Here is a 25,128-nt window from a genome sequence, read left to right as displayed (position 1 = left end):
TTATCCAGTCATTAAATATTTATTGTGCACACACTCTGTGGCAAATATTATGCTGAGGAGAGGGGCAAGGGACAGTTTGGGACAGAAACGCAGTGGAGATGTAAAGATATTAATGCCAAAAGAAACAGCATCCTTTTGCATTCAGGAGACAAAAAAAAAAAAAAAGACATGTAAACAATGTATCATCGTTTGTATGAGTTAAAGTAAGGACACAATGAGTCCTGTAGAAGGAACCAAGCTCTGACAGCTAGCCTTCCAACTTCCCACTGATTTTTAAAATCTCTTTGGATTTAGACTTGTCTGGATTTGAACCCTGGATCTAACTAGCAGCCTGATCTTGGATAAATCACTTTACCTCCCAAGGCATTTCCCCACCCTGGGAAATGGGAATAATGATATAATGATATCTCCCTACAAAGATTTTAAAAGATAATATATATCAAAAACCCTAACAGTCAACCACTGGAGTTATGTAACTCATGATCACTTTTCAAGAAAATTGGCGTAGGAGAGTTGAGGCAATCCTGGGCCATTTTATTCCATGGTGACAAATCTAGCAAAAAGTTATGGGAAGAAATTGCAGACTAATGACTGTAATGAACTTTGGGGATTCCTTCTTGATTTTAATTACCCATGCTACTGCTATCCCTTTTTACTATAGATAATCAAGAAGCATGAGTCAGCATTTGACATAGTAATGTCCTAGTGAGGTAATGAAGGTTCATGTTTTTCTTCCTCATTAGATGAACAAATGAAGCAACTTTTTTTTTTTTTTTACAGTGACAAGATGTTCCCAGCCTTTGGGTTTGGTGCCAGGATACCCCCAGAGTACACGGTGAGTGAGCAGATCCTTTGCTGTAGCCAAAGAATAACTTGCACTTTTCTCACAGGAGTTCACTTTTGGCCCTTGATAAAACTATGTAAGTAGAGCCCCAAAACTCAGAAATGGTCTTCAGAACTAGTGAGATTAGCTCACTGGAGCTTATCTTTTGATAAAACTCAATCTCCTGGTATTCTGGATAGGTCTTCTCAGAGGTCCAAATGAAGGGTCATGTTGAGCTTCTTAACAGATATGGTCAAAGACTGAGAAAACACTCAGGTAGTTGCTCTCCACTGGCTCAGAACCTATCTATTCAGATCTCTCCCAGATAAAAGTCCTACCAACAATGCCAACTGTGAAAGTCTGTGACAAGAATGTCTACAGATGCCCTCATTCCAAGTCTCTGAGCAACAGGCCTGTGTGAGGGAGAGACACAGAGAAGTCCTGAAAGTTCCAAGGATAACCACTGTGGCTTCAAGTATTGGGAAGCTGAAAGGTTTTTGTGAAAACACTGGAGTCCTATTTGACAGTCATTTCTCACAAACAAGGAAGGCAAAGATTGTGAAGAGAGATTTGCACTGTAGTGGAGCTGAGGCATTGTGCTGTGGTATACCAGATGCTCCTGTGGGACACCCTCCCAGAGAACTCTGCTCCCACAGGTAGAAGGGCCTTGGAGAGACAGAAAAGTCCCTGCCCCAGCTTTACCAATTCCTCTAAGGTACAAGCTAAGTGGAAGCAATACTGCTCAGTCATCAATTTCTCTTTTACTGATTGAGTCACAGGGCAGGAGAAAAATGCTGACATTTTCTCCCACACCAGAGCTGCCAGACCAAGCACTTTTCACTTTTGTGTACTTTTTTGAAAGAAGAGAATCCATACCCATCTCTGGATGGTTACTTTTGGAGTGAGCAGTGGATGGAGTGGTGTGTCTCTCTGACCTGTCCTCTTTCTTGTTTGCCTTATATCCCACACTATCTTCTCTGCTAGCCATGGCTACAAAATTATAGAAGTATTTGTTGGAAATTGAGCACATGGGGAGGAAGAACATGGGACAGGAGTTACTGGCTGGTGACCTGTAGACATTATTCAGGCCACAAATGTATTATATTGGACACACAATTTTTTAAAGAATTAAACAATTTCATATACAATGTCAGATTTCTCACCTCTCTGGAAAAACTAAAAGACCTGGCAACACTAAGATTAAAAGATGACACATGCAAGAATTAGAACTGAGGAGATGCTGTCCCCTTCAGTGGGGTATTAATTCCAGAATGTGGGCAAATGGGTACCAACCTTCTTCCCAGAGCTGCTGAGCTTTGAAAATGAAATGCGCCTCAATAACCACCAATCCATGGGTTTCTTTGGTGGCTCAGTTGGTTAAGCGTCCAACTCTTGATTTCAGCTCAGTTCATGACCTCAGGGTCATGAGATAGAGCCCTGTGTCAGGCTCCACACTCAGTAGGGAATCTGCTTGAGATTCTCTCTGTGTCTCTCTCCCTTGCCCTCTCCCCCCTCCCTCTCTCTATTTCAAATAAATAAATATATTTTTAAAAAGCAAAAACAAAAAAACAATCACCTGTCCAATTATCCAGAGATGCTTGAGCATCTTTCACCACATCCCCACCAGGTAGTCTTCTGGTCTCAGCTTGGCCAGCAGGACTAAGGCCAGAGGTGTGCAATACACTTATTTCAGGCCTTTTCTCATCTGTGACATCTGCCTGGCCCCCCTTCTGGAGTAACTCATCCTTCTTGCTGTTTCCTGAAGTCCTCATGCTCATTTGATCCCTTGGCTCCACGCTGCCTGTCAGCTAATTTATTCTTCCTGCTGTCTTAACAAGCATCCTTCTCACTTCCTCATTGCTGCTCTCAAAAAGTCATGCAAATGCCCCTTTTCCATGCCTAATTTCCCCACTGCCCTGACAGGCACCAATGGTCTCAGTCTGTCAGATACATCCAGCGAGTTTATCACAATTGACTTCTTTAGGATAAAATCTCAGAGTTTGCCTTAAAACTGAGCCACAAGCACTAATGTCTTAGCTTGCACACTCTGGGGGATAGACCTTGAAAGAAGGATTTGGTTGCAAGTTGTTTATTTGAGAGGTGGAAGAAACCTCAACAGAGGGTGGAAGAATGGAGGGGGGAGGTCAACATAGGGTGTGCTAAGAAGCCAGTTACCACTGTGGGCAGCTGGAGCTTAATTCTGCTGGGGGCCCCAGGGAGACAATGTAGGGCATGCACAGACCCTAAGGGGTAAGAGAGCTGGGGTATTGATACACCATGTCCTGTCATCCCATGAGTGATTAAGGGCTGCTCCCCAAAGACATTAGTTTCTCAACATTTTCAGCTAGGCAGCCAAAGCAGGCTCCGGAAGCCTGAGAAGGTAAAATGGTTGGAAGTCAGCTGACTTGCCTGGATGTGCTCAGCACAAGGAAATGTGGGATAGGGCACCAACACTAAGAAAAGAGGCATCTTTTAACACAATGACCTATCTCCTAGCCCCCAAAAGAGTCAGGGCATGGAAATCACCTTTGAAATGGAAATCTCTGTATAATTTCAAAAGATCCAATAAAAATGTCCAGATGCCAGAACATCCTTCCTGTTTTATCAGGTTTTAGAAACAAAAAAGGAAACAATATCTTTTTCGGCCTTATGCATAGGTCCTGCCAGGTAAGAGAATTTGTGTTGGAAGAGTAAAAGTATTGCTTTATTACTTTTCCAAGAGTAGAGTCTATTTTAACCTGTGTATATGTGAAAATCCTCCTGCCCTATATTTCTGCATATCATGTTAGAATGATTCTTAAATGTCAACAGCTTAGCTGGAGACTTCATAACCATCACCATGTTGGGCAGACAGCTTGCGTTATTGAGCTATCATTGTTTTTATCACTGGGTCCAAATAGAGCTCAGCCAAATCTAAGCCTCTAGGCTGTGGCCAGTTCAATCTGGAAGCTATTTGAGTTACATTTTCCAGAAATCTTTTCTTCGATTTCTTTTTATTTGCCTTATTCTCCTCTCCTGCCAGCATTTATCTGATTCTGGAAAGTCTTCCTGTCACCTCAACACCACAGGGAGCTTAGAATTCACCCTCCATCTCAGATTGATTGTGTAAAGGCTTAAAATGGTTCCTGCTGCTTAACACATAATGAATGTAATGGGCATTTGTTTGCAAACTCTAAACCCCAGTGCCTCCTTACTGGATTAAAGTTGTAATTCTCCTTTCTTCCTTTTTTAAAATTTTAATTGGTGTCTAGGTCTCTCATGACTTTGCAATCAACTTTAATGAAGACAACCCGGAATGTGCAGGTAAATCACACATAAAAGAAAGCTGAGGTCTCACAGCCCTTCTGTGTGTACCTTTCCTATTTTAGTCTCTCTGCTCTGATGCAGTGTGTCAGTTATCCACAGTCATCTGTCCACAGCAGAGAAGTAGGCACCCTCATTCCAAATAAACTGTGCTACTCCAAAGGCAATGAAAAGCCAATAACAGAGAAAAAAAATAGTTATAAAAGACAGAATGCAGAAGAGATCTTGAGCTTACACCAAGAGTATTAATGCCAATTCTGGATTTCTCTGGCCAACAAAACAAAACAAAAACAGGGGGGAGAAATTTACCCCATGGGCAGTGATTAGCTACCCTTCTTTCTGCTTTCCAAGTTTTCATTAGGTATTTATTTTTCAAAACTTCCTCTCTGTGAAAGAATAAGGAGAGGGGGAAACATGGAAATCATTTGATACCATCAACGTGCTGACAAAGGATATCAGGGCATGGAAAGTGACTTCAAACAAGTGACTTCAAACAAGTACCTTTATGGTTTTGTGCCAGAAAGAGCCTTCTCAAAGGCTTTGGTCAGTGTTGCATTATTTCCAGCCAAAAATTCCTCAGCATATTACATTAAATAATGATGATAAAACAATGTACACATGACTCCTAGAGGTGGCCCAGGATGGTGTATACTAGAGGAGAGTCAGTCGGTGGTATGAAAACTAGAGAAACAGTAAAGCTGGTTTGCCTAGTGGCCAACAGTACAGCCCCTAGATAGAGCCAGACAAGACCTGGTCTTGAATCCTAAGACTATAACTCACTTGCTGTGTGACCTAAGGCAGATCATTTAACCTCCCTGAGCTTCAGTTTCCTCACCTATAAAAGAGGTATAACATCTATTTCATTGTGCTATGAGGATCTAATGAAATCGTATGTGTGAAGTAGAACATTAGGGAAAAGTTTGTGGAAATGGTTGCTTGACTTGAGCTTTTAAAGAGAATGACTTCGGCAGGAGGATAGGCACCACCACCATGGATGTGGTGTTTTCTTTTTTACCTCATGGGTATAAATGTGATGTTGATAAGGACGACTAGGAGCAATTAAACGCTTTATTTCTCTGTGTGTTTGATTACACATGTATTTGAGAGGACTACTGAACTTCTGATCTTTGCCAATTTCACCTTAGGAATTCAAGGAGTTGTGGAAGCCTATCAGAGCTGCCTTCCTAAGCTCCAGCTTTACGGTCCTACCAACATCGCCCCCATCATTCAGAAGGTTGCCAAGTCAGCATCAGAGGAGACTAACACCAAGGAGGCATCGGTAAGGAGAGGGCTGGTCCTCCTGCTAATGGGCATTTCCCTGGATATTGGCCATCGCATCCATCCCACTCTGGCAACAAATCCAAACATTCTCTACCTGTGTGAGTTTGGACAAATGCCTTAACCTTCCCCTATCCTCAATCTCCTTTTCTGAAAAATAGAGATAATCATACCCATCTCTGCTGGGTTATTGTGAGGCTTAGAGGTGACACATCTCAAATGTCTGCAACATTACCTGAACTGAACACAGGAGACATTCAACAGTGGAAGCTACTATAGTCACCAGAGTATGGGTCATTAGCCACCTCATGATCCTGGGGATGGGGTGGGGGTGGGGGACATCCAAAAATAATCTTCTTCCCAATATACCCATACTACAGATGAAAGCAAAGCAAAACAGAAGTAAAACAATGGATAAATCTGACCCTGGTAGTCAAATGCAACAGCACAAAATATCATGGCAAATATTTGTTTCACATTCTATTCATGGTTTTCTTAAGAAAATTGCATATCAAGGTAACAAGGCCAAACAGAATTTGGTTTCTTCTCCTAAAATTTTAGAGTTCAGTATATTACCATAATAACTTTTCTATATATCATTTTTGATGATACTAATATACTTCTTTTCTAGCTTTCTTAATTTTTTTTCAGATTTAGTAGAATGTTGCTGATGTCTGAAATCTCTCTAATTTTATCCTGGGTTCCAAATATTGCATTTGCATGAAGAAGATATCATATACTGCTGACATGAACTCATCCAAGTTATTTGCACTGTACCCAGGTTCTCAGCCTTCCTCATATTAGAATAGCTGGAGGACCATGCTCATATCTGATGTTAACCTCTTGTGTACTAGAACACATCTCCTCTCAATTATCCAAGGACATTGACCCAGCAGTTATGTTCCTCCTCTCTCCTTATCATCTATTTCCCCTTTCTACTGAAGGCTCATTCCCATTAGCAAATAAAACAGACTATAATACCTATTTGAGTTAAAAATCTCTCCCTTGACACTAATTTACCCTTTAGCTACTGTCCCTTACTTAACTCTCCTTCAAAGCAAAAGGGGAGTCTATCTCACTGTCTCCATCCACCCATGCCAGTCAGACTTTCCTCCTCAACATTCATCTGAAAATTATACTTCTAACAGTCAATGGCACCCCCATATTGCCAAACATACAGAGGCCATGGAGCAAATTTGAATCCTCACTGATGCAAGATTTAAGTATAAGGGTAGGACAGGATCAGTATTTCATTTTATTCTTTTTTTTATAAATTTATTTTTTATTGGTGTTCAATTTGCCAACATATAGAATAACACCCAGTGTTCATCCCATCAGGTGTCCCCCTCAGTGCCCGTCATCCAGTCACCCCCACCCCCCTTCCACTTCCCCTTCCACCACCCCTAGTTCGTTTCCCAGAGTTAGGAGTCTCTCATGTTCTGTCTCCCTTTCTGATATTTTCCACTCATTTTTTCTCCTTTCCCCATTATTCCCTTTCACTATTTTTTATATTCCCCAAATGAATGAGACCATATAATGTTTGTCCTTCTCCAATTGACTTATTTCACTCAGCATAATACCCTCCAGTTCCATCCACATCGAAGCAAATGGTGGGTATTTGTTATTTCTAATGGCTGAGTAATATCATTTTATTCTTTTTTGTTTTACTTTTTTTCATCACTGGAACTTCAAATTCAAACTCTTCAAATGATAATTGTTCAGAAACCCAACATATAAAATAGATTTTAAGAAAATAGATTATTCTTGCTAAATCTGGACTAAGGGATGAAATTCAAATTTGTCTGTTCTCCTTTACCTCCTTATCCCCAAGAACATCCAAGGTATCCCCAGGGCTCCCCAGAGCCCAGTTTGAAAACATAATGATCCCAGCTCCTCTGGAATATTGAGACCCACAAGAATAAAAAGAGAACATGACTGACATTGGTCAGGATTTGGGCCTGATATAAGCCAGCATGAGTTTTTGACCATGACTCACTCTCCCAAGGTCAGGTGGGTCTGCTCTGAAAGCACAGATCAGGAGTCAGTGGAGGAAGCATCTAATCCATATAGCCCCAAATAATTTATCCTATAGGCCAAAAACACTGATGTTTTTTTTCCAGAGATTTTCCCTGTTCTTTGAAGAGTGCATGGTCCAGGGGCCCTTGTTATCCCTGATTGCTAAGGGTTCTAGGGTTCTAACCTTGAACCTCTTTGGCAAGTTGTGCAGGGAGTCCATGGCTGTCAGACTTTCTTCTCAATTTTATGGAACTCTTACACAAATTGAAAAAAAAATCCCCTCCTTACAAAGTTCATTCAAGTTCATTCAAAGACTATGATATTTCATCTGTGAACATTTTCTAGCCTGACTTTGGAAGAAACTACTGCTTGCTTTATTGGAAATTTCCATCAGGATTTTGATCCAGCAGTCTTCAGCCCATTACCTTTAGCTAGATTGAACCTTGAAGGATCAGATTCTCGAATCCTGACAATCTCTTCAGATCAGAGGTTCTGGACCTTTTTTGTTCCCTGAACACCATTAACAGCTGGAGAAGCCCAAGGACCCTTCCTCAGAAATGCTTTTGAGTACACAAAATAAACTATATATTAAAATAAACCAAATATATTGAAATACATTCAGCAAAATTGTTTAAGTGTGGCTAAGAAGCATGATAAATATAGTAATAAAATGCTTCTTTTATTAACATTAAATTATGAGAACCAATAACCAGTCTAATAATTCTGTAAATTCTAAGTAGTGTTGATATAAATGATATAGTAAGATATCTGCAGTTGCTGTAATATGACAGGAAAATATTCTGTGATTTCTTTTGGTGACTAAGTCATGAGTACAGTTAAAATTAATTCTATTTGTTGGTTATAATTGAAAAAATTATAAATTTCAGTTAGTGAAACTAAAATGTAATTTATCCCAAGTTCACAAACTGTCTGAAGTCTTTCAGCAGTCCACAGGCCCAGGTTAAGAATCCCTGCTCTAAGGTCCCAAGGCTTGCTCAGTTGGTAGAACATGCATCTCTTGATCTCAGGGTTGTAAATTCGGGATTGTATAATTCTACCTCATGTTGGATGTAGAGATTACTTAAAAATAAAATCTTTAAAAAATAAAATAAAATCCCTGCTCTATATAAAAAGTCAACAAACTGCATTCTGCAGTGTATTTCAATGACTTACAAGCGAAGAATGGCTTTTACATTTTTAAATGGTTGAAAAAAATCAAAAGAAGAATAACTTCATGGCACAGGGAAATTATATGACATTCAAACTTTGGTATCCATCAATAAAGTTTTATCAGAACATCACCATGCCTGTTCATATTAAATATTGAATATGGCTATATGGCTATTCTCACACTATACTAGCAGGGTTAGGTTGTTGGACAGAGATCACTGTGGCCTGCAAAGGCTAAGATACTAATTATTGTCCTTTTACAGAAAATATTTTCCAAACCCTGTCTCTAGACCATTTCAACTCTAAAACTTCTTGATGTGGTAAGGTGGCTATCAGATGTTTTTGTTCCTGGAGGCATTGAGCAGGTAGGGGGGGGTCCAACCTCTGGTCCACAAAGATCAGATCAAATGGGAGTTGGGGGATGTGGAGAAAGGAGGAGGAGGAGGACACAAAAGTGTGACTCACACAAGGGCCCATCTGCTTTTTGAGTCAGAAACAGTCTCCCTCCAAGTGTGGCATCCACCTGGCCTTCCAGGGCACAACTTAGGGAGTTAATTTATGATTTGGTGTATTCTCTACTCCTTCCCTCTGTCCCAATCACCAAGTTGCCTCCTACTGCCCCTAGTTGCACCATCAGGTCATCCTACTAAAACCTTCCTCCAAACTCCCAGGCCACCTTTTTTGTGACTATGTAAGACTCAAAGAGCATGGGTATGGATACAAATGTACAACTCAAATGCATTTGAAAATTGGTTGGTCACCTAGAGCTAGGGGTGGGTAGTTAATTAATGGACATGGAACAGAATTAGTCTTTATATTAAATACATGGAAAACATTTAGAACATGTAACCATCTTTATCATAGTGTGAATTGCTGTTCAGTGCCTCCAGTTGCACTTTTGACATGTTATTTTGTTTAAAATATTTTTTCAGTTTTACAGAGAGAAGCGGGAACCTTTAACAATCTATGCACAACCTTTTAAGTATGATTCTCAAAACCAGGTGTTTTCAGAATGTGGCTATTCTATCCAGCCTCTCTTCTTTGAAGAATGGCAACTTGGAATGACTTAATAATCCAACGTTTACTCCCTGCAGATGTTGGGCATCTTGCAAAAATTACATTAGATTGACATGAGTTAGCATCCCAGTGCCCTGCTTCCCCCCCATCTCACAGCAGATGCTATTATGACGCCACTCACAACTAACAATAGTGATGACTTCTGATGGCCTGCCTTTTCCAGACCTTCCATAGCAAGTCCTAAGCCCTCCCTGTGCTGATGAATACAGAATATATTATCCAGTCTTGTTCTCAGATGTGCCACCTGCCAACCTACCCAGGTGGAAGGAGGCCAGCCAGGCTGCAGGCAGGGAGCTGGGACTTAGAGCAAGAAGCCACAGGAGCTCAGCACCCACAAGCTCACTCAAACTAGACCATGGCGCATGGCCTTCAAGGGAAGAGGCAGCACCCACACCTTCTGCTAGCAAAGCTTTAGACTAGTGCTGTCCACCAGAAATGTTACAGAGTTGTATATGCAATTTTAAATTCTCTAATAGCCCCATTTTTAAAAGTTAAAAGAATCAAGGGAATTAATTTTAATCATATGTTTTTATCTAACCCAATATAACCAAAATATCCTCATTTTAATATGTGTTCCATATAAAAAGTTATTAATAAAATATTTTACATTCTTTCTTTTGTACTCAGTCTTCAAAACCCATGTGTATTTTATACTGACATCAACTTAAGCTGGATACTAAATTATCACTGCAAATACTTGATCTAGATTGTAGATATAGAATACTTGTAGATCTAGAATCACTGCAAATACTTGATCCAGCAAGTTGGATCAATTATAATAGTTGAGATTAATAGTTGAGAAACTAGATTCACATACCTGAGTTATTCCAAACGTACTTAAAAGGTTTCCAATAACCAAATCAAGTCTTCATTTTGAAGGTTTAATTTGAATTCATTAAAATGAAATAAAACTAAAATTTATTACTCTAGCCACTTTTCAAGGGCTCAGTAGTCATGTGGAGCTAGTGGCTATTGTATTGGGCAGTACAGCTATAGGCTCTGAAAAATCCCCCAGCTAAAGAGGGTGGGTTAAACAGTCTAGTTCCACTCCTCAGGAGGTAAAGGGGTGTGGACCCAGAGGAGGTAAGGAGTTCTCCCAGTAGCTCAGAGAGTGGAGGCTTCGAGGCCAGCCCCTCCTGCCTCCCCTCTGCTGCTCTGTCCACCACACTGTACTGTGTAACTGTCATTAAGGTGATTCTTAGAATTAACCCACAATTATTATCCCTGCATCGAAGCTCCGTTCATTGTCACCTCCAGTCTTTAGGGCTGTCAACACAGGACTCATTAAAAGTCTGTCAGCACTGTCACCGTGGTCAGTATGCACAGAAGCCACCCCGGTGCATAACTGGTACTGTCCTTGTCTCCCCCACCCCTCGGTCCCCGTGCTCACCTGGCCTCCGGTCAATGGCAGCAATACTTCATCCTGCTGATCCTCACCGACGGTGTCATCACGGACATGGCTGACACCAGGGAGGCCATTGTCCACGCCTCCCACCTCCCCATGTCGGTCATCATCGTCGGGGTGGGCAACGCTGACTTCAGTGACATGCAGATGCTGGACGGTGACGATGGCATTCTGAGGTCACCGAAGGGAGAGCCTGTTCTTCGAGACATCGTCCAGTTCGTGCCGTTCAGGAACTTCAAACACGTACGCATATCTCTGGGGCTTCCCGTGGGAGAGCAGAGCCCAAGCAAGCACACTCCCACACTTTCCCACCAATGTCTGGGGGGAAGCAGTGCCAGCCATCCGTGCCCAGGCCAGGCCATCTCACACTCAGGATTTGTAGAGAGCTTCACTCTTTGGAAAAAGATGCATAATTCCAGTAATGGCTGAGGAGTCATGCTAACTGTGGCAGCCAGCATTTCACTGGCACTTGCCCTCATCCATATCATTTAGGCTTTCTGGTGTATGCAGGGCTGCCATGTACAGTTAGGCAGGTTGCTCCCTGCTTAAGGGTGCCCGGCTGAAGTGACAAAGAGAAGCTGAAATTCAGCCCAGGTTCTCCTTGTCAAGCCATGTGCCCCAGGAGAAGCCTGTGTTTGCCTTGGAAAAGTCTATTTTTGAAATGATAGAAACCTAAATCCTCTACAAGTATGCACTAAGCAGCATCAAAGATTTCTTTACCTTATTAATGAGGGAACCAGAAAGATGGCAAAGCTACTTCAAAGGAGGATAATAAAATAGTTGCTGATGGTCAGTGGGAGGGAATACTAGACCAGGTTTCCTAAGGCAGATTCGAAACTGGTTAATGACCCAAAGGGTAAAAAACCTTCTTCTTCATCATCTTTAGATTACCGTCTCTACAGGGCAGAAATCTTACTAGTTTTCTGCAAGTTAACATTTAGCTTTACACTCTTGGATTTCCACCAGTAACAAAGAGTAGGTCAAGCAGTGTGACAGTCCCCAGATGATCCTAAAGCAGGCCCATCAGGCCCGACAATGCTCTAGCATGACATCGAGAAATTGCTCCGTAACAATTTTTCAGCATTTCCAAATTGGGGTAATTACCAACTGCAGAGAAGAGGCACCTTTAAAATATATACAAAACCCTGTACCTGGAAGGGCTGCAGTTGCCCCAAGTGACGCTTTCTTCTCTGATTCACACACAAAGTCTCCTTCTGTGCTGGTCATGGCCCTGAGGAACCCTTCAGAGCCTCCCCCAGCAGTATCTGTGACTCACATAGTTTGTCACAGACAGTTGTCTGTGTTCTTTTGTTCTGTGACCCTTGTGGAAGCCACTCCAGGGCAGAGCATCCCTGCCCCCTACTATCCATTGAGGCCTTGCCCTCTGCTGTGTGTATGGTGCCAGCGATACTGCTCCCGGGGCTTGGAGCTGCCCCAGCAGGAGGGAATCTCGAGAATCCTCAGTGCCCTGCAAATACCCTGCAATCCCCTTAGGAATGACAGGAGTCCCCTCCTTTTCATGCTACAGAGACCCCTCTGTCACCTGGACCGTTAATGCAGTGAAATCTGTGTCCCTACCCCTGCAGGATCCCTTCTACAAGTGTCTTTAGCTTCCTGTCCAGCTCCTCCACGTTCAGGCCTGAAGTCAGTTATTAGAGGCAGGGTGAGGAAGGAATAGGCACTGTGCCATCCACTTTGAGCTTTCCTTCCTGACCTTTTCTGGAAAAGCCTTTCTCCTCAAGCCAAAAGCCCTCATTCAGATGAATCACTTTCACTCTCCTAGCCATTTTACCAGGTATGTCCAGAAACATCTGAATCCCAATTTGGGCTCACACTGGGACCCCCAGCTACACTGGGTAAGGCAAGTATAGGAGTGGAAGGATGGATGGATCATTATTCATTATCGACACGTCCCAGTGCCAGTGTCAGAGCCTTTGGCATATACTTCTCATAAACTGCTGTTTACAACCTTTTGGGGACAGGCTTTAAAGCAAACATTCAGATAAATAGTGAGCCCAGCAGCCTCCAGTGAACCCTACATCTCTTGGCCTGCTGGGACCGCTTAGTGAGATCCTTGAACACGCCAGGGCTCCCCACACAATAAGGTATTGCTCATAACTGTACTGCCACACAGTTGCGATTCTCTTTTTAAGGAGGATTGTGTGTAATTAGAATCATTAGAGAAGCCTAAAATCAATCCCTGGCTATAGTGTTGAGCGGAAAGAGAGTTCCAAGCCCCCAACAAGCACATGGGCAATAGCGTGGGTTGAGGGCTGGCTGTGCTACCACAGCCCCACTTCAGTTTGCCTGAGGAGGGTATTTCCAAATGAAACAACTTACTAAATAAAAGAGGCTCACCAAGCCCTCAGGTGTTCTGCATGTAGACAGCAAGAAGTGGTATCTACTGCCTGGACGAATGTGCTAGAACAGGCTCAATTTGCTGCACTGTGATCATCAATGAAGCTACTTACTTACTTGCATACTGCCCAAGGTGGGGAGAGGGGGTTGCTTTTCCAGATTTTCATTTCCTGCCCCATTTTGTCAGCCAGACTGAAGAAGTCACATTACTGCCCACCACCCATAACTTTGCGTGAGTGAAGAGGGGTCAAAGAGCTCATCCCCTAGGAGAGTCACGCACTTCCCCAAACCACCCTCTTCCTGTCCCTGCATACACACACACACCTGCAAACACACACACATCTGTGTTCTACAGCAGTGCCACAGAGCCATGCAAGTTCCTGCCTCTCTCCCAGCCGCATCCTGTTCACCTGCTGTGGGTACAGCACATGCTAGACTGGGACCACAGTGAAATGATAAAACCACGGGTCTAGGCCTCAAGGAATTTACTGGAGAATCACATGGTTGGAACATAGGTGGCAGCAGGAAACTGCCATGCTAAGCAACCTGCAGGTGGTTGAAAGGGGTTCAAATGTTACACTATAGGACTTCATAGCAGAGAGGAGCAGCCCTGAGGAAAGCCTCATAGCTTGAGCTGGTAAGAGGAAGGACAAATCCATAGTGGGCAGGGAATTGAAGGGGCCTCAGAAACAAGGAAGCGCCCTAACCAGGTCAAAGGAGTGGGGTACTGCTCATACGTGTCTGCTGCATGGTCTCCAGCTGCTTTGTGGGTGACAAAGACAACACCAGAAGCAAATCATGCCCCTTATCTTCATGGATTTCAGATTAGAGCTTGAAAACCATATCATTATCCAAACGTATCTACTCTGAATTCATACACAGTAAACGAAATGGAAGGTAAGCTGACATCATTTCATACGAGCGAGTAACCCATGAATTGCCTTTACATGATAACTCAGAGCTTGGAAGTGGGCAGGGCACAGACTCTGAGCTGTGTGGCTCCAGGCAAGTTAATTAACCTCACTGTGCCACAGACTTTCGTCTGTAAAATGAGGCAGATGACACACACATTTGGAAGAATAAAGGTGGTCTTATAGAAAGTTTAGCACAGCACCTGGTCCTTGTAGGGGATTAATAAATACAGCTGCTTTCACATTTTTGGCCCTTTCCCAACCAGATAATGCCCCCAAGCTCTAATTGCTCATCAGAGCCACCAACCCAGATAATGCAAAGGAACTGGGAGAGTCATTTAGAAGGACTGTATGTATGTGCCATCTACATACAGCGACAAATAGCTACATGTGGCTATTTAAATTAAATAAAATTTAAAGTTCAGTTTTTCAGTCACTCCAGCCACCTTTCAAGGGCTGGATAATCACACGTGTCTCGTGACTACCACATTGGACATGGCAGATATAGGAGATTTCCATTATTATACCAAGTTCTATTTGACAACAGTGTTCAGAGTTATCTTTGGCCTCACCTAAGAACCAATCCATCTTACAGTGGATTGCACAAGTGGTTCTTTCCCAGGGACAACTTTGGCAACATCTGGAGACATTTATGATGGTGGCAGCTTTGGATGCTATTTGCTCGTAGTGGGTAGAGGCCAGGAGTGCTGGTAATCATCCTACAATGCACAGGACAGTTCCCCACCCAAAGAACTACCAGGCCCAAAATGGAAATAGAGCCAAAAGTGAGAAACCCTAGGTTGTATAAATACAAATATGTTGTTCTTATGCAACTAGAAGTTAGAGACTGGCAGCTGTCCACATCTTTTTTTCAGAGATTTGATGGTATCAGCACTTGGTGATTTTCTTTGCTATTCACTCAAGATGATAAAACAATTTCCATAGTTCCAGGAATTACATTCTAGGTCAAGGAAGAAATGAAGAGGAAAGGGAGACATGTCTGTCCCCTCTAACCATGAAAGAAAAGCTTTCCAAGAAACAATCCTTATGTTTCAAAGATGAAATCGGGTCATATTGGGGTGCCTGGCTGGCCCAGTTGGCAGAGAATGTGACTCTTGATCTCAGGGTCAGGAGTTCAAGCCCCATGTTGGGCATGGGACTTATTTAAAATTAAAAATTTAAAAAGAAAGAAAAAAATTGGGTAATATGGCCATCCCTAGATGCATGAGAGGCTGGGAAATTAAGTATTTGACTTTCTAGCCTTTATGTGAACTGTGGCCAGAGAAAACGATAGGAATGACTTTCATAGCTACCCCAGTGTACATGTGGACATGCATGCTCTAACACACAACTCTGAATAGACATTTATAAACTAAAAGAGCATTCATGGATGCCAAGTGCCCAACATGTCATGACATCTTCAAAATGTGAGAGGTAACTTTAGAAAAACTCCTTGACGTGTTTTCAGATTGTCTTTAAGATACATGTCTCTCTTTTGAGCCTCCTAGAAACTGTGTAAGATAAAACCAATCCCTATCCTTTGCTATTTTGTCTCTAAGAACATTGGGGCTCAGCCAAGTTTAATGGCTGAGTGGCAAGCCACATAAAGAAAAAAAGAGCAAGAAACCAGGTCATTCGACATTGAGTCTAGCCCTTTCTTTTCTTTGCTAAGGAATCTCAGACACTCATTACCTGGTTCCTTGGTTTCAAGTTTTCAACTTCAATAATAGCTAATAATGAGGCTCCGGCAATTTTACTTGCCCAGGGATTGGAAAGTTAGTACCAAATCCCAGAGCCAGAAGTCAGATCCAGCTCTATATGACTCCAGAGTCCATGCAGAAAACCAACCTCCACCTTCCTCTACCCCAAATCATACAGTGAGATCATAATGCTGATAGGATAAAGACTACATTAATTAGTGGTATTAAAGACCCTCTATCACCTAACCTCAAGCTTATTTTCCAACTGGAATACTCCAACAATCCTGCATCCCCAGCACACACACACACACACACACACACACACACACACACTTCCTTCAGCCCCATCAGATTACTCACTGTGCTGAGAATGATCAAATGCCATTCCCCTTGGAAGCCTGCTGTGATTTTCTCTAAAATGATGCCATCTTTTCATTTTCTGTGTTCTGGTCCCAGGGTATTTGTGACTCTAGAGCAGTGCTTCTCAAATCTCAGTATGCATAGGAACCACCCCAGGTATCAAGGTAAAATGCAGATTATGCTTCAGTGGCTCTAGATGGGGTGTAACATTTACATTTCTATTAAGCTCCCATGTGAAGTGATACTGCTGGTCTGTAGCATGTACTGTGTTCAATCAATCTCACAGTGATGTTCATCTTGGCCACACTAGGCTCCCGTCCTTAATGGCAAGAACCACAAACTCATAAACCCTTAGCGCAGTGCTTAGAGTTGAATCTAAATTGGGAACAAAACTTAAAGAAAATTCATTCTGCCCTCCAACTTTCACCCGTCCTCAGATGTGAGTAGTTTATATTCTGAGACAGACATTGAAAAATATAATTATGAAATTAAAAGTTCACTTTCCAACAATCTGACAACTCTTGCTTAGAGTAGATGCTCAACAAATATCCAATGACTAAATGAATGAATGAGAGAGAGAGAGACTGGGTGCTCAGAGCAAGATTGCAGTCTTCTAGGCTGACTCTGGATCAGATTCCTGTGGCCAGGTGCCAAAGTCACGGTGATTTCTTCTTCCCTACAGGCATCTCCAGCTGCCCTGGCAAAGAGTGTGTTGGCTGAAGTCCCAAATCAAGTCGTGGACTATTACAATGGCAAAGGGATTAAGCCAAAATGTTCATCAGAAATGTATGAGTCTTCCCGGACACTGGCACCATGAACTCCACATACTTTTACAGAGTTCTGAAATACTATACCTGCTAATATTTAATACTTCTACTACTCCTGTACTTAAAAAGACACACACACATACATATTTAAAAAATAGCACGTTTTGGTGATTTTTAACTAACTGACAATTTTTTTTGCATGTGTAGCCCTGAGGCCTGGATCTGTTAAGCTCTTGTACTGTTAAAGACTTTTTACAAAGAAACATGAATAATTATAACTTACTCTTTACATTACAGCATGTCGCCTTGAAATAAAATGTTATCTGTATCCGTTTTTTATACAGGTTTGTTGAAATTTTGCTAAATTTCTTATTATCTTTACACTGTAAAGCATTTTGACATATTTATTGAACGTTGATAGCCAAAACATAATTTGGTTTTATCTGCTACAGGATGAGAGACTTTTCAAAATGGCAGATGCATGGACTGTATTTTGCATGTTTAAAATAAAAAAAAAAAACCCACACTGTTTTTGCAATTGTTATCTATAATCCCTCCCTGCTAAGAATGGTCTCTTTATTGAAGAAGAGGTTTATCCACCTAGACATAGTTTTCTAGAAGTGGGTCTGGGGCACCTAGCCCAGTACCTCTCAGACTTTACTGTGCACACAAATTACCTGGACATCTTGTTAAAAATCTGGACTGTGGTGCAACAGGTATGCATGGGCCTGAGATTCCGCATCTCTAATTAGGTCTCAGGTGATGCCATTGCAGTCCACACTTAAGAGTCCTGAGGTTCTAGACTCCAGGGTACCACCCCAGAGACCATCTGACACAGGGAAGCACCTAGTCTGCTTGAGAAGGGCACTTCTCCCCTGCCAATAGCACAAAAGTCCCACCTGTCTCCGAGGTGGGAGTAGAAAGTAGTGAAACTGATTCCAGAAGCTGCATACCCCAAATCAGTATCACTGCTTTATAGTCACACCTCTTCCTTAAACAGACTAGGGAGTGTTCCTCCTGGCCAGCCTCTGTTCTCCTAAAGGAGGCATCACAGAACCCTAGTGGAATGGTCCCATTTTTATGTCAATCCCTAGGAATGACCTCAAAGAGTCTTTGGTGGGATCGCAACAACAGAAACTTGTCAGTGGCAAATGGCCATGCGGTATGGTTCCCCAGAAACCTGGTCCACCAAGTTGATCTCTAAGCTTAGTGTGGGGCTTCCTATTGCCTCTTTGTATCACTCCTGAGAGCAAATTCTATCAGCAGAAATGCCTAGAATCATTGTTTTGCATGGAGGTGTTTTATTTTGATATGAACTGGCCAGTCTTAAACCAGAAGAATGAATGCTTCACTTTTATAGTGTTCTCAAAGAGAAATGGACAAGTGTTTTGCAAGTATAAAAGGCATTAGGAGGAATTTATTTTTAGAGACATAGGGAAGTAAATCACAAGGCAAAATAGATCTGTTTGTTGTTTGTTGTGGGAGGAAGTATTAATAAGCAAATCAAATGCCTTGTATGGTTTCCAGTGTTATAATTATAGATCCTAACCTTGCAAATACATGTCAGCCAAATGCACAACATTTTGGGAATGATGGCAAAAAAATGTATGACCAAAATAAATCATAAATATTTAAACTGTATTGTTTTATTAATAAATTGGGTACTTACAGAACCTTTTTTTTGAGAGTTATAGTCTTGTTTCTCTTTTCAAGGCAATTCACTAATATGATTTCTTTCATGTAGACAACATGACCTCAGATTAGGACTAGCTCTTTCACAGTCCCCTAGAAACAAAAGGATATTGTTTTTAACAAACATTTTATTGATTAAAATATTTAGACCCTCTTGTACAGAATTACCTGATGGTGGTTTCTAATCCCAAACCGAGACACCAGTTTCCAAGTCAATGTGCCTGGAACATAGTAAGCACTCAATAGGTATTTAATAAATAAAGAGATGGCTAATTAAGTGAATTAATTAATGAGTAGAGTGGTTAATGTCCCTCATGATTGATCTCAAATCTATTATAGATTTAACAGGTGAATTAAGTGGCTATGGTTGCCAATCAAAATGATGCACTGTGTCATTCCCCAAATATCTGTTGGGATCTGTTAAATTCACGTCAGGATCCCTGGGATCTGTGAGATAGGGTGACAGACAGAGTCCAATTTGCCTGGCCAGAATCTTATGGCAGCTTACTTAACTTTTCATACCCAGATTGAAGCCCAGCTCAAAAGAATAATAGAAATAGTAGCTAATAATTATTGAGGGCTTATTGGTGCCAGGTACTGTTCCAAGTTCTTGCTATATACCATCTCATTTAATTTCCCAATGGCCCTATGAGGTAGATAATATTATTAGTCTCATTTTGCAGATGAGAAAACTGAGACATAGAGAGGTTAGTTAACTGACCGAAGGTCACACAGCTGTCAAAAGCCATAGCGAGTATTTGATCGCAGACACCCTGGCTCCTGAGCCCGTTTCCTAATCCCAATTTCAGCTGCCCTCCTGACACTATACCCATCTACTTGCCATAGTAAGCAGTAAACAATTAGGACATTTGAGAGAATGAGGCTTAAAACATGACCTTTGCCTCCATTTCAGAAATTTCTCTCTCACCTGGTGATCTCAGCTTCTTGATGTGGGCTCTTGGCCTGTTGTGACTTAACAGCCCCCTGGGAGCAAGGGAAGAGACCCGGAATTCAACCATTTCTTCCCAACTTCCTGCCGTGAAGGAGACCATGTAGGTCAGACATTACAAACACAATGCTCCCAGGAGCTGAGTGAGCCATATGAGCAACTGAGGAGGAATAGGTTTCAACAAGGGACATAAGGAGTAGAGTGGAGTGAGGATGGAGAGAAACCGGAAAGCATGTGTCCCAAAGAGGGTCCAGTTCTGGGGGCCCTGGGAGAGTGTGGGCCCAATGCAGTCAGCCCATGAGTTTCTCAAGAGAATTGGGAAATGTGGTATTTCACATAAAACCTACCAATTTGTAAATATGGTAAATTCATTCAGAGTTCAACAATTGTTTTAAATATCACAAGGGCCAAAGGAAAAATACCTCTGAGCTTAAATTGGCTTAGAGGGCAAATATGGAACCACTGAGTTATATCTATGTGTGGTCTGCCCTCCACGGAGCCTCAGTAGATAACATACAGTCCAAAATTCTTGGGGATCACAAAGAGATTTTATTTCTGTGGTTTATATCTACCGATATTTGCTGTATTCAAAATTGAAGCTGAAAATAATTATTAATTCGTTTACCTAACAATAACAAACCCATTGCACACCAACATAAATACAATATTTTTACTTTAAAAAACTACATTTCAAAATAAAATTAAATTAAAAACTATACTTCTGAGGTGCCTGCTGGCTTAGTCAGAAAAGCATGAAACTCTTGATCTCAGGTTCGTGAGTTTGAGTCTCTGTAGAGATTACAAATGAATGAATGAATGAATTTTCAAAACCAAAAATAGCGAGGCAAGCAGCATTATAACAGCCAGCTGGATTCTCATATCTCCTTCTGCATTGATCCTGTTGTGTAATGATGTTTTGGTTGAAGTACAATGAAGAGAATCTAGCCTTGTATGGTAAGGGGAAGAGTATTTTCAGCCTTCTCAGACAATTGTGCTAATTCTTTCCACTGCACCAAATCTCGACAAGTTTCTTAGAGGTTAGTTGCAATGTGGAATACAAAATCATATCAGTAAACCCTTCTTGGCATTTTTCAATGTGCTTTTACCCATGCATGACTTTGTAACATCAAGCGCTAGTCACTTGGAAAATATTGATCCACTCACTTATTTAGATGTTCTAAGTACTTAGTTTATTTTATAATATCAAAAAACTCACATTCTTTTGCTGCATAATATCACTGCCTATCTCATCAGACAAAGTATTGAGAATCTGTCAAATTATAGTGGCAGACTCTGGTTTTCCAAAATTTTAATCTTTGCTAGAAAGCTCAAATGTTTTCACTGGCAACAAATACTGTTAGTTGTTTTTGTTGAAGTGACAGATGCATTTCATTCATTTTCAAGAAAGTATCTCTCAGATACCCACATTGGAATAACTAGTTTATATTAGTTTTTTTTTCCAAATAAAAATGGTATTCTGTGAAAAAACAAAAAAGCAACCAGTTTATGTCACAACACAAGGGCACATGTGCCTTTGTTGGAGGCAACCATCTTTGGTTGGACTGCAGTAGGCATGCTGTATGGGTGCCTTGCATTTTATCACCCAACTTAGGAAAAAGACATGGACTCAAGGGTCAAGACTTAATAAAAGTATTAATTTTTCTGCTCCATCAAGACCACCCTTAAGTGAGACCATATATTCTTTCCTGTAAAAGCGTGAAAAATAAAATGGCCACTGGTAAAGTGTAGTGCCACCTTCCTGATGTGAGCTAAGACTCCAACAGTTTGCCCACCAATGCTTTAGCACCACTGGAGAAAATGTCAACACAATGAAAAAAAAGTATATGACATCTTCGTGTTATTATGAAAATAGTTTTTACCTCACATAGCCCCTAAAAGGGTCTCAGAGACCTTTGAGAACCACACTTTGAGAACTGCTTGCTCTAGACCACTTACAAAGAGTATGTTTGTCTGCTATTTCTTGCATTACGGATTACCACAAGCTTAGTGGCTTGAAACAACACATATTTATTATCCCACAGTTTCTGTAGGTCACAAGTTCAGGAAGACTGCTAGGTCCTTTGCTAAGGCCTCATAAAGCTGAAATCAAGGATTGCATTCTACTGGATGCCCTGGGAAAGAATCTGCCTCCAAGTGTATTCAGGGGGTTGGGTGTGGTTGTAGAGCTAAGGTCCCATTTCCTTACGGGCTGTCAGTTGCAGGAGGGGGAGTGGTCTTTACTCCTAGAGACTTTCCACATCCCTTCCATGCTTTCCAAATGGCCCTTCCAGCACTATAAGGTCCCAAACCTCTTAAACATTGAATCTCTCCGACTTCTATGGCATCCCTCTGACTCCAGCCACAGAAAGTGCTCTGCTGTTAAGGGTTCACGTGATTAGACTAAACCACCCAGGTAACCCAGGATTCACTAGCCTGAGATCGGTTCCATTACCTTCTTCAAAGGAGTAGAGTGCAGTGAGGGAAGCCCCTGCAGTCATAAAATAGCCCATGCTTATAGATTCCAGGGGATTAAGGGTTGGATATGTTTGAGCGGCCATTCTGTCTGCCACAGAGAGAATGCAGCATATTGCCAGATGATTCTAAAAGGAAATGTGGTGTGTTCAAGAACCGTAAAAGGGCTACCCACGGAGACAGAGAATATAAGTGAGGTCAAGGAGTGGTGGTAAAAATATCCACTGATTCCAAATCTCTGCCCAGGAGAGCTCATTCTACATCTGTTTGAATACCTCCCTTTTTCAGTCTTTCCAGCACTTGCTAAATACCAACTCTGCACTAGGCTTGAGGATGAGGATGAGGAGTGGGAGGGGGTTGGCAGAGATTAGGCTTGGAAGAAGCGGGAGGAAAAATACATGGTGTCTGCTCTGCTTGCAACCTAGAGCTGCTCTCTGATTCTAGGACTTTGGAATCTTATTGCACATATTACACATGCCTTAGCATTTAAGACATAGAATATCTAAAGACTTCCTCAAGAAGATGCGCTTGAATATTGAAAGTGGAAGAGTCGAGGGAGACAGGTAACAGGTAGGGACACATGTGAAAAGAAACAGCAAGGCTGCGAGCCATTCACAGCAGCATCCTCTGCTTTGCCCCACCATGCAATGGATCTCCAAATTAGTCCTCAACAATTCTACTTTCTAAATATTTCCATACCCTGCGCCCTCCTCTTGAGCATGGTTCAGCGGAAATACCTAGCGTTTTCAAGCCAGGATAAGTGGATCCAAATCCAAGCTTTGCTACTTAAGGGCTGGATTATCTCTCGAGTCTGTTTTCCCATGTGTGAACACACCTTACATCTGATTTCCACTGCCCGATCCTTGCCCATTTGTTCTTCTGGCCACTTCTGGCCACCCCACCTCACACTGGGATCTAACAACCTCTTCACACCGCATTTGGTTTTTTTGTTTTTTTGTGTGTGTTTTGGTCGTTTTGGGGGTTTTGTGGGTTGTTGTTTTGTTTTGTTTTGTTGCATTTGTTGAAATATCCCCTGCCATCCCTTCACTCAGTTGGCTTGTACTCATTTTTGAAGTCTCAGCTCAGATTCCAGCTCCCCTCAGAAGCCTCTGGACTCAGCCAAGTATTCATCCTGCCAGTCCCACCTTTCGCCTGTACATGCCTCTGTCAGAACCTCTCTCTCCAACTAGAACTAAGTCTCTCCTGCAGGGCAGAGCCCTGTCTCATCCACCTTTTCATTCCTCATCCTACTATCGGCACTCGATTCATGATGAGAATGTGCAGGAATATATCAGGAAGCGGGGGGTACATTCTGATGGGAGGGAGTGAGGTATATGATAAAACCTTGTCATCTCCTGAGAAATGCAGCCGCCGATCACAAATCAGATTCCAGGGCATTAACTTCCATTACACCGAAATTCTCAGTTTAACACAAAGATTTTCAGGCAAATGCCAGTAAGGACAACAAACTTAGAACATGACAGAATGTAGCCAGTGCCATAACTCCATAATCCAGATGTCTCCCAATCTTCTTCAGGTTAAAACCCACAATAGAACAGAATGATGGAAACGTCTTGGAACTGGTAGGGATGGTGGTATCCAACAGTGTGAACGTCACTGCGTTGTCCACTTTAGGATGGCTGGTTTTCTGTTGTGTTATGCTGTGCAAAACAAAACACGCTTTAATACCCTCAGCTTATTGGATTACCAGCAGTCCAGTCATTCACCACGTTTCCCGTCCAAACCCAGCCTCACTTCTCACTTTGGACCAGACTCCAGGTTCTTCTGCTAATCACCTCCTGCCACTCATATCTCATTAACACATTTCTGGGCTGCTGAATTTTTCTTTAAATCCTACTTCACCCCCCGCCACGTCCCCCATCACGGACACAGTTCCCTCGCTGAACTCCCTGAAGTCAAGCCAAGAACACAGAGCAGTTTACTTAACAGAAGCCTTCCTGAATACTTTAACTGAACAAAGGAAATTTTAACGAGGAGATACACTTAAAACTGGATACCTTGTTTGTGCTGAGAACTCACGGATTATAAAATGCATCATTAATTTAACAACTCATTGGAGGAAAAGAAACACTTCATTAAATATTTACAAAAATTTCATATTCACTAACAATGCCACGCATTTATACCCACAATCCCATTCTCCTTTCTTCCTCAGTGTCAAAATACATCTGAGCCTTCTTCACATTGTGGCTTTAAAGTTCTTCTGCCATTTGCAGTTACTCAGAACACCACAAAGAAATGTTGGGATTTGTAACTATGCTTGGGACCCTGATCTTTTCAGGTCTTCGGGGTGAATAATGTAATTCTGAAGTTTTTGCCCAAGAACACTGAGGTTTTGTATGCATTTCCTATTTGATTAAACTTACAGTGGTTTCTATTTTAAAAGCCTAATATGGATTCACAAAGGAGTACCAGGCTGCCATTCTACTCCTCTCTGTGTTTCTAATTCCTGGGAGCACAAGAGTATCCCAAAACTGCAGCCTTGTTGACAGAACACAAAAATACTTTTCCCCAGAAAGTAAATACAGCTTCAAGTTCTGGCATGATGAATAATGTCTCTAGTCTTAGACAAGAATTTCTGAAAGAAAAAAAAAAAGCTTCAAACAAACACTGGTTTCTTACAGTATATGGGGTGCCCTTTCCCTCTATGCATATATGTACATATATTCATTAACTTTCCATTTTGTAAAATTGAAAGCAGAACCCAAGGTTGGCAGGCTCGCTCTAAAATGAACAAACGTGATTTCCCCTGTATTGCTCCCATCCTGGTGGCCAGGGTGAGATTTCTAAGAAAGGAAGTTTTCTCACAGATGATTAAAAGGCATG

General features: G+C 41.8%; 1 protein-coding gene across 6 annotated transcripts in view; it reads left to right on the top strand.

Moving 5' to 3' along the window:
* The window catches only part of CPNE4 (copine 4), a 485,131-nt gene extending 466,290 nt beyond the window's left edge, over positions 1 to 18,841 (top strand). For all 6 annotated transcript variants that reach the window (XM_072726854.1, XM_072726853.1, XM_072726857.1 and 3 more), the window contains 5 exons: positions 781 to 835; positions 4,075 to 4,126; positions 5,272 to 5,405; positions 11,079 to 11,315; positions 17,084 to 18,841. In XM_072726854.1, coding sequence (XP_072582955.1) covers positions 781 to 835; positions 4,075 to 4,126; positions 5,272 to 5,405; positions 11,079 to 11,315; positions 17,084 to 17,218 — 613 coding nt within the window. In that variant the 3' untranslated portion in view covers positions 17,219 to 18,841. The remainder of the gene's footprint in view (positions 1 to 780; positions 836 to 4,074; positions 4,127 to 5,271; positions 5,406 to 11,078; positions 11,316 to 17,083) is intronic.
* The last annotated feature ends 6,287 nt before the right edge of the window (positions 18,842 to 25,128 follow it).

This window comes from Vulpes vulpes, chromosome 11 (assembly GCF_048418805.1).
Source record: "Vulpes vulpes isolate BD-2025 chromosome 11, VulVul3, whole genome shotgun sequence".
Classification (NCBI taxonomy): domain Eukaryota; kingdom Metazoa; phylum Chordata; class Mammalia; order Carnivora; family Canidae; genus Vulpes; species Vulpes vulpes.
This window is presented reverse-complemented; position numbering and strand designations above follow the sequence as displayed.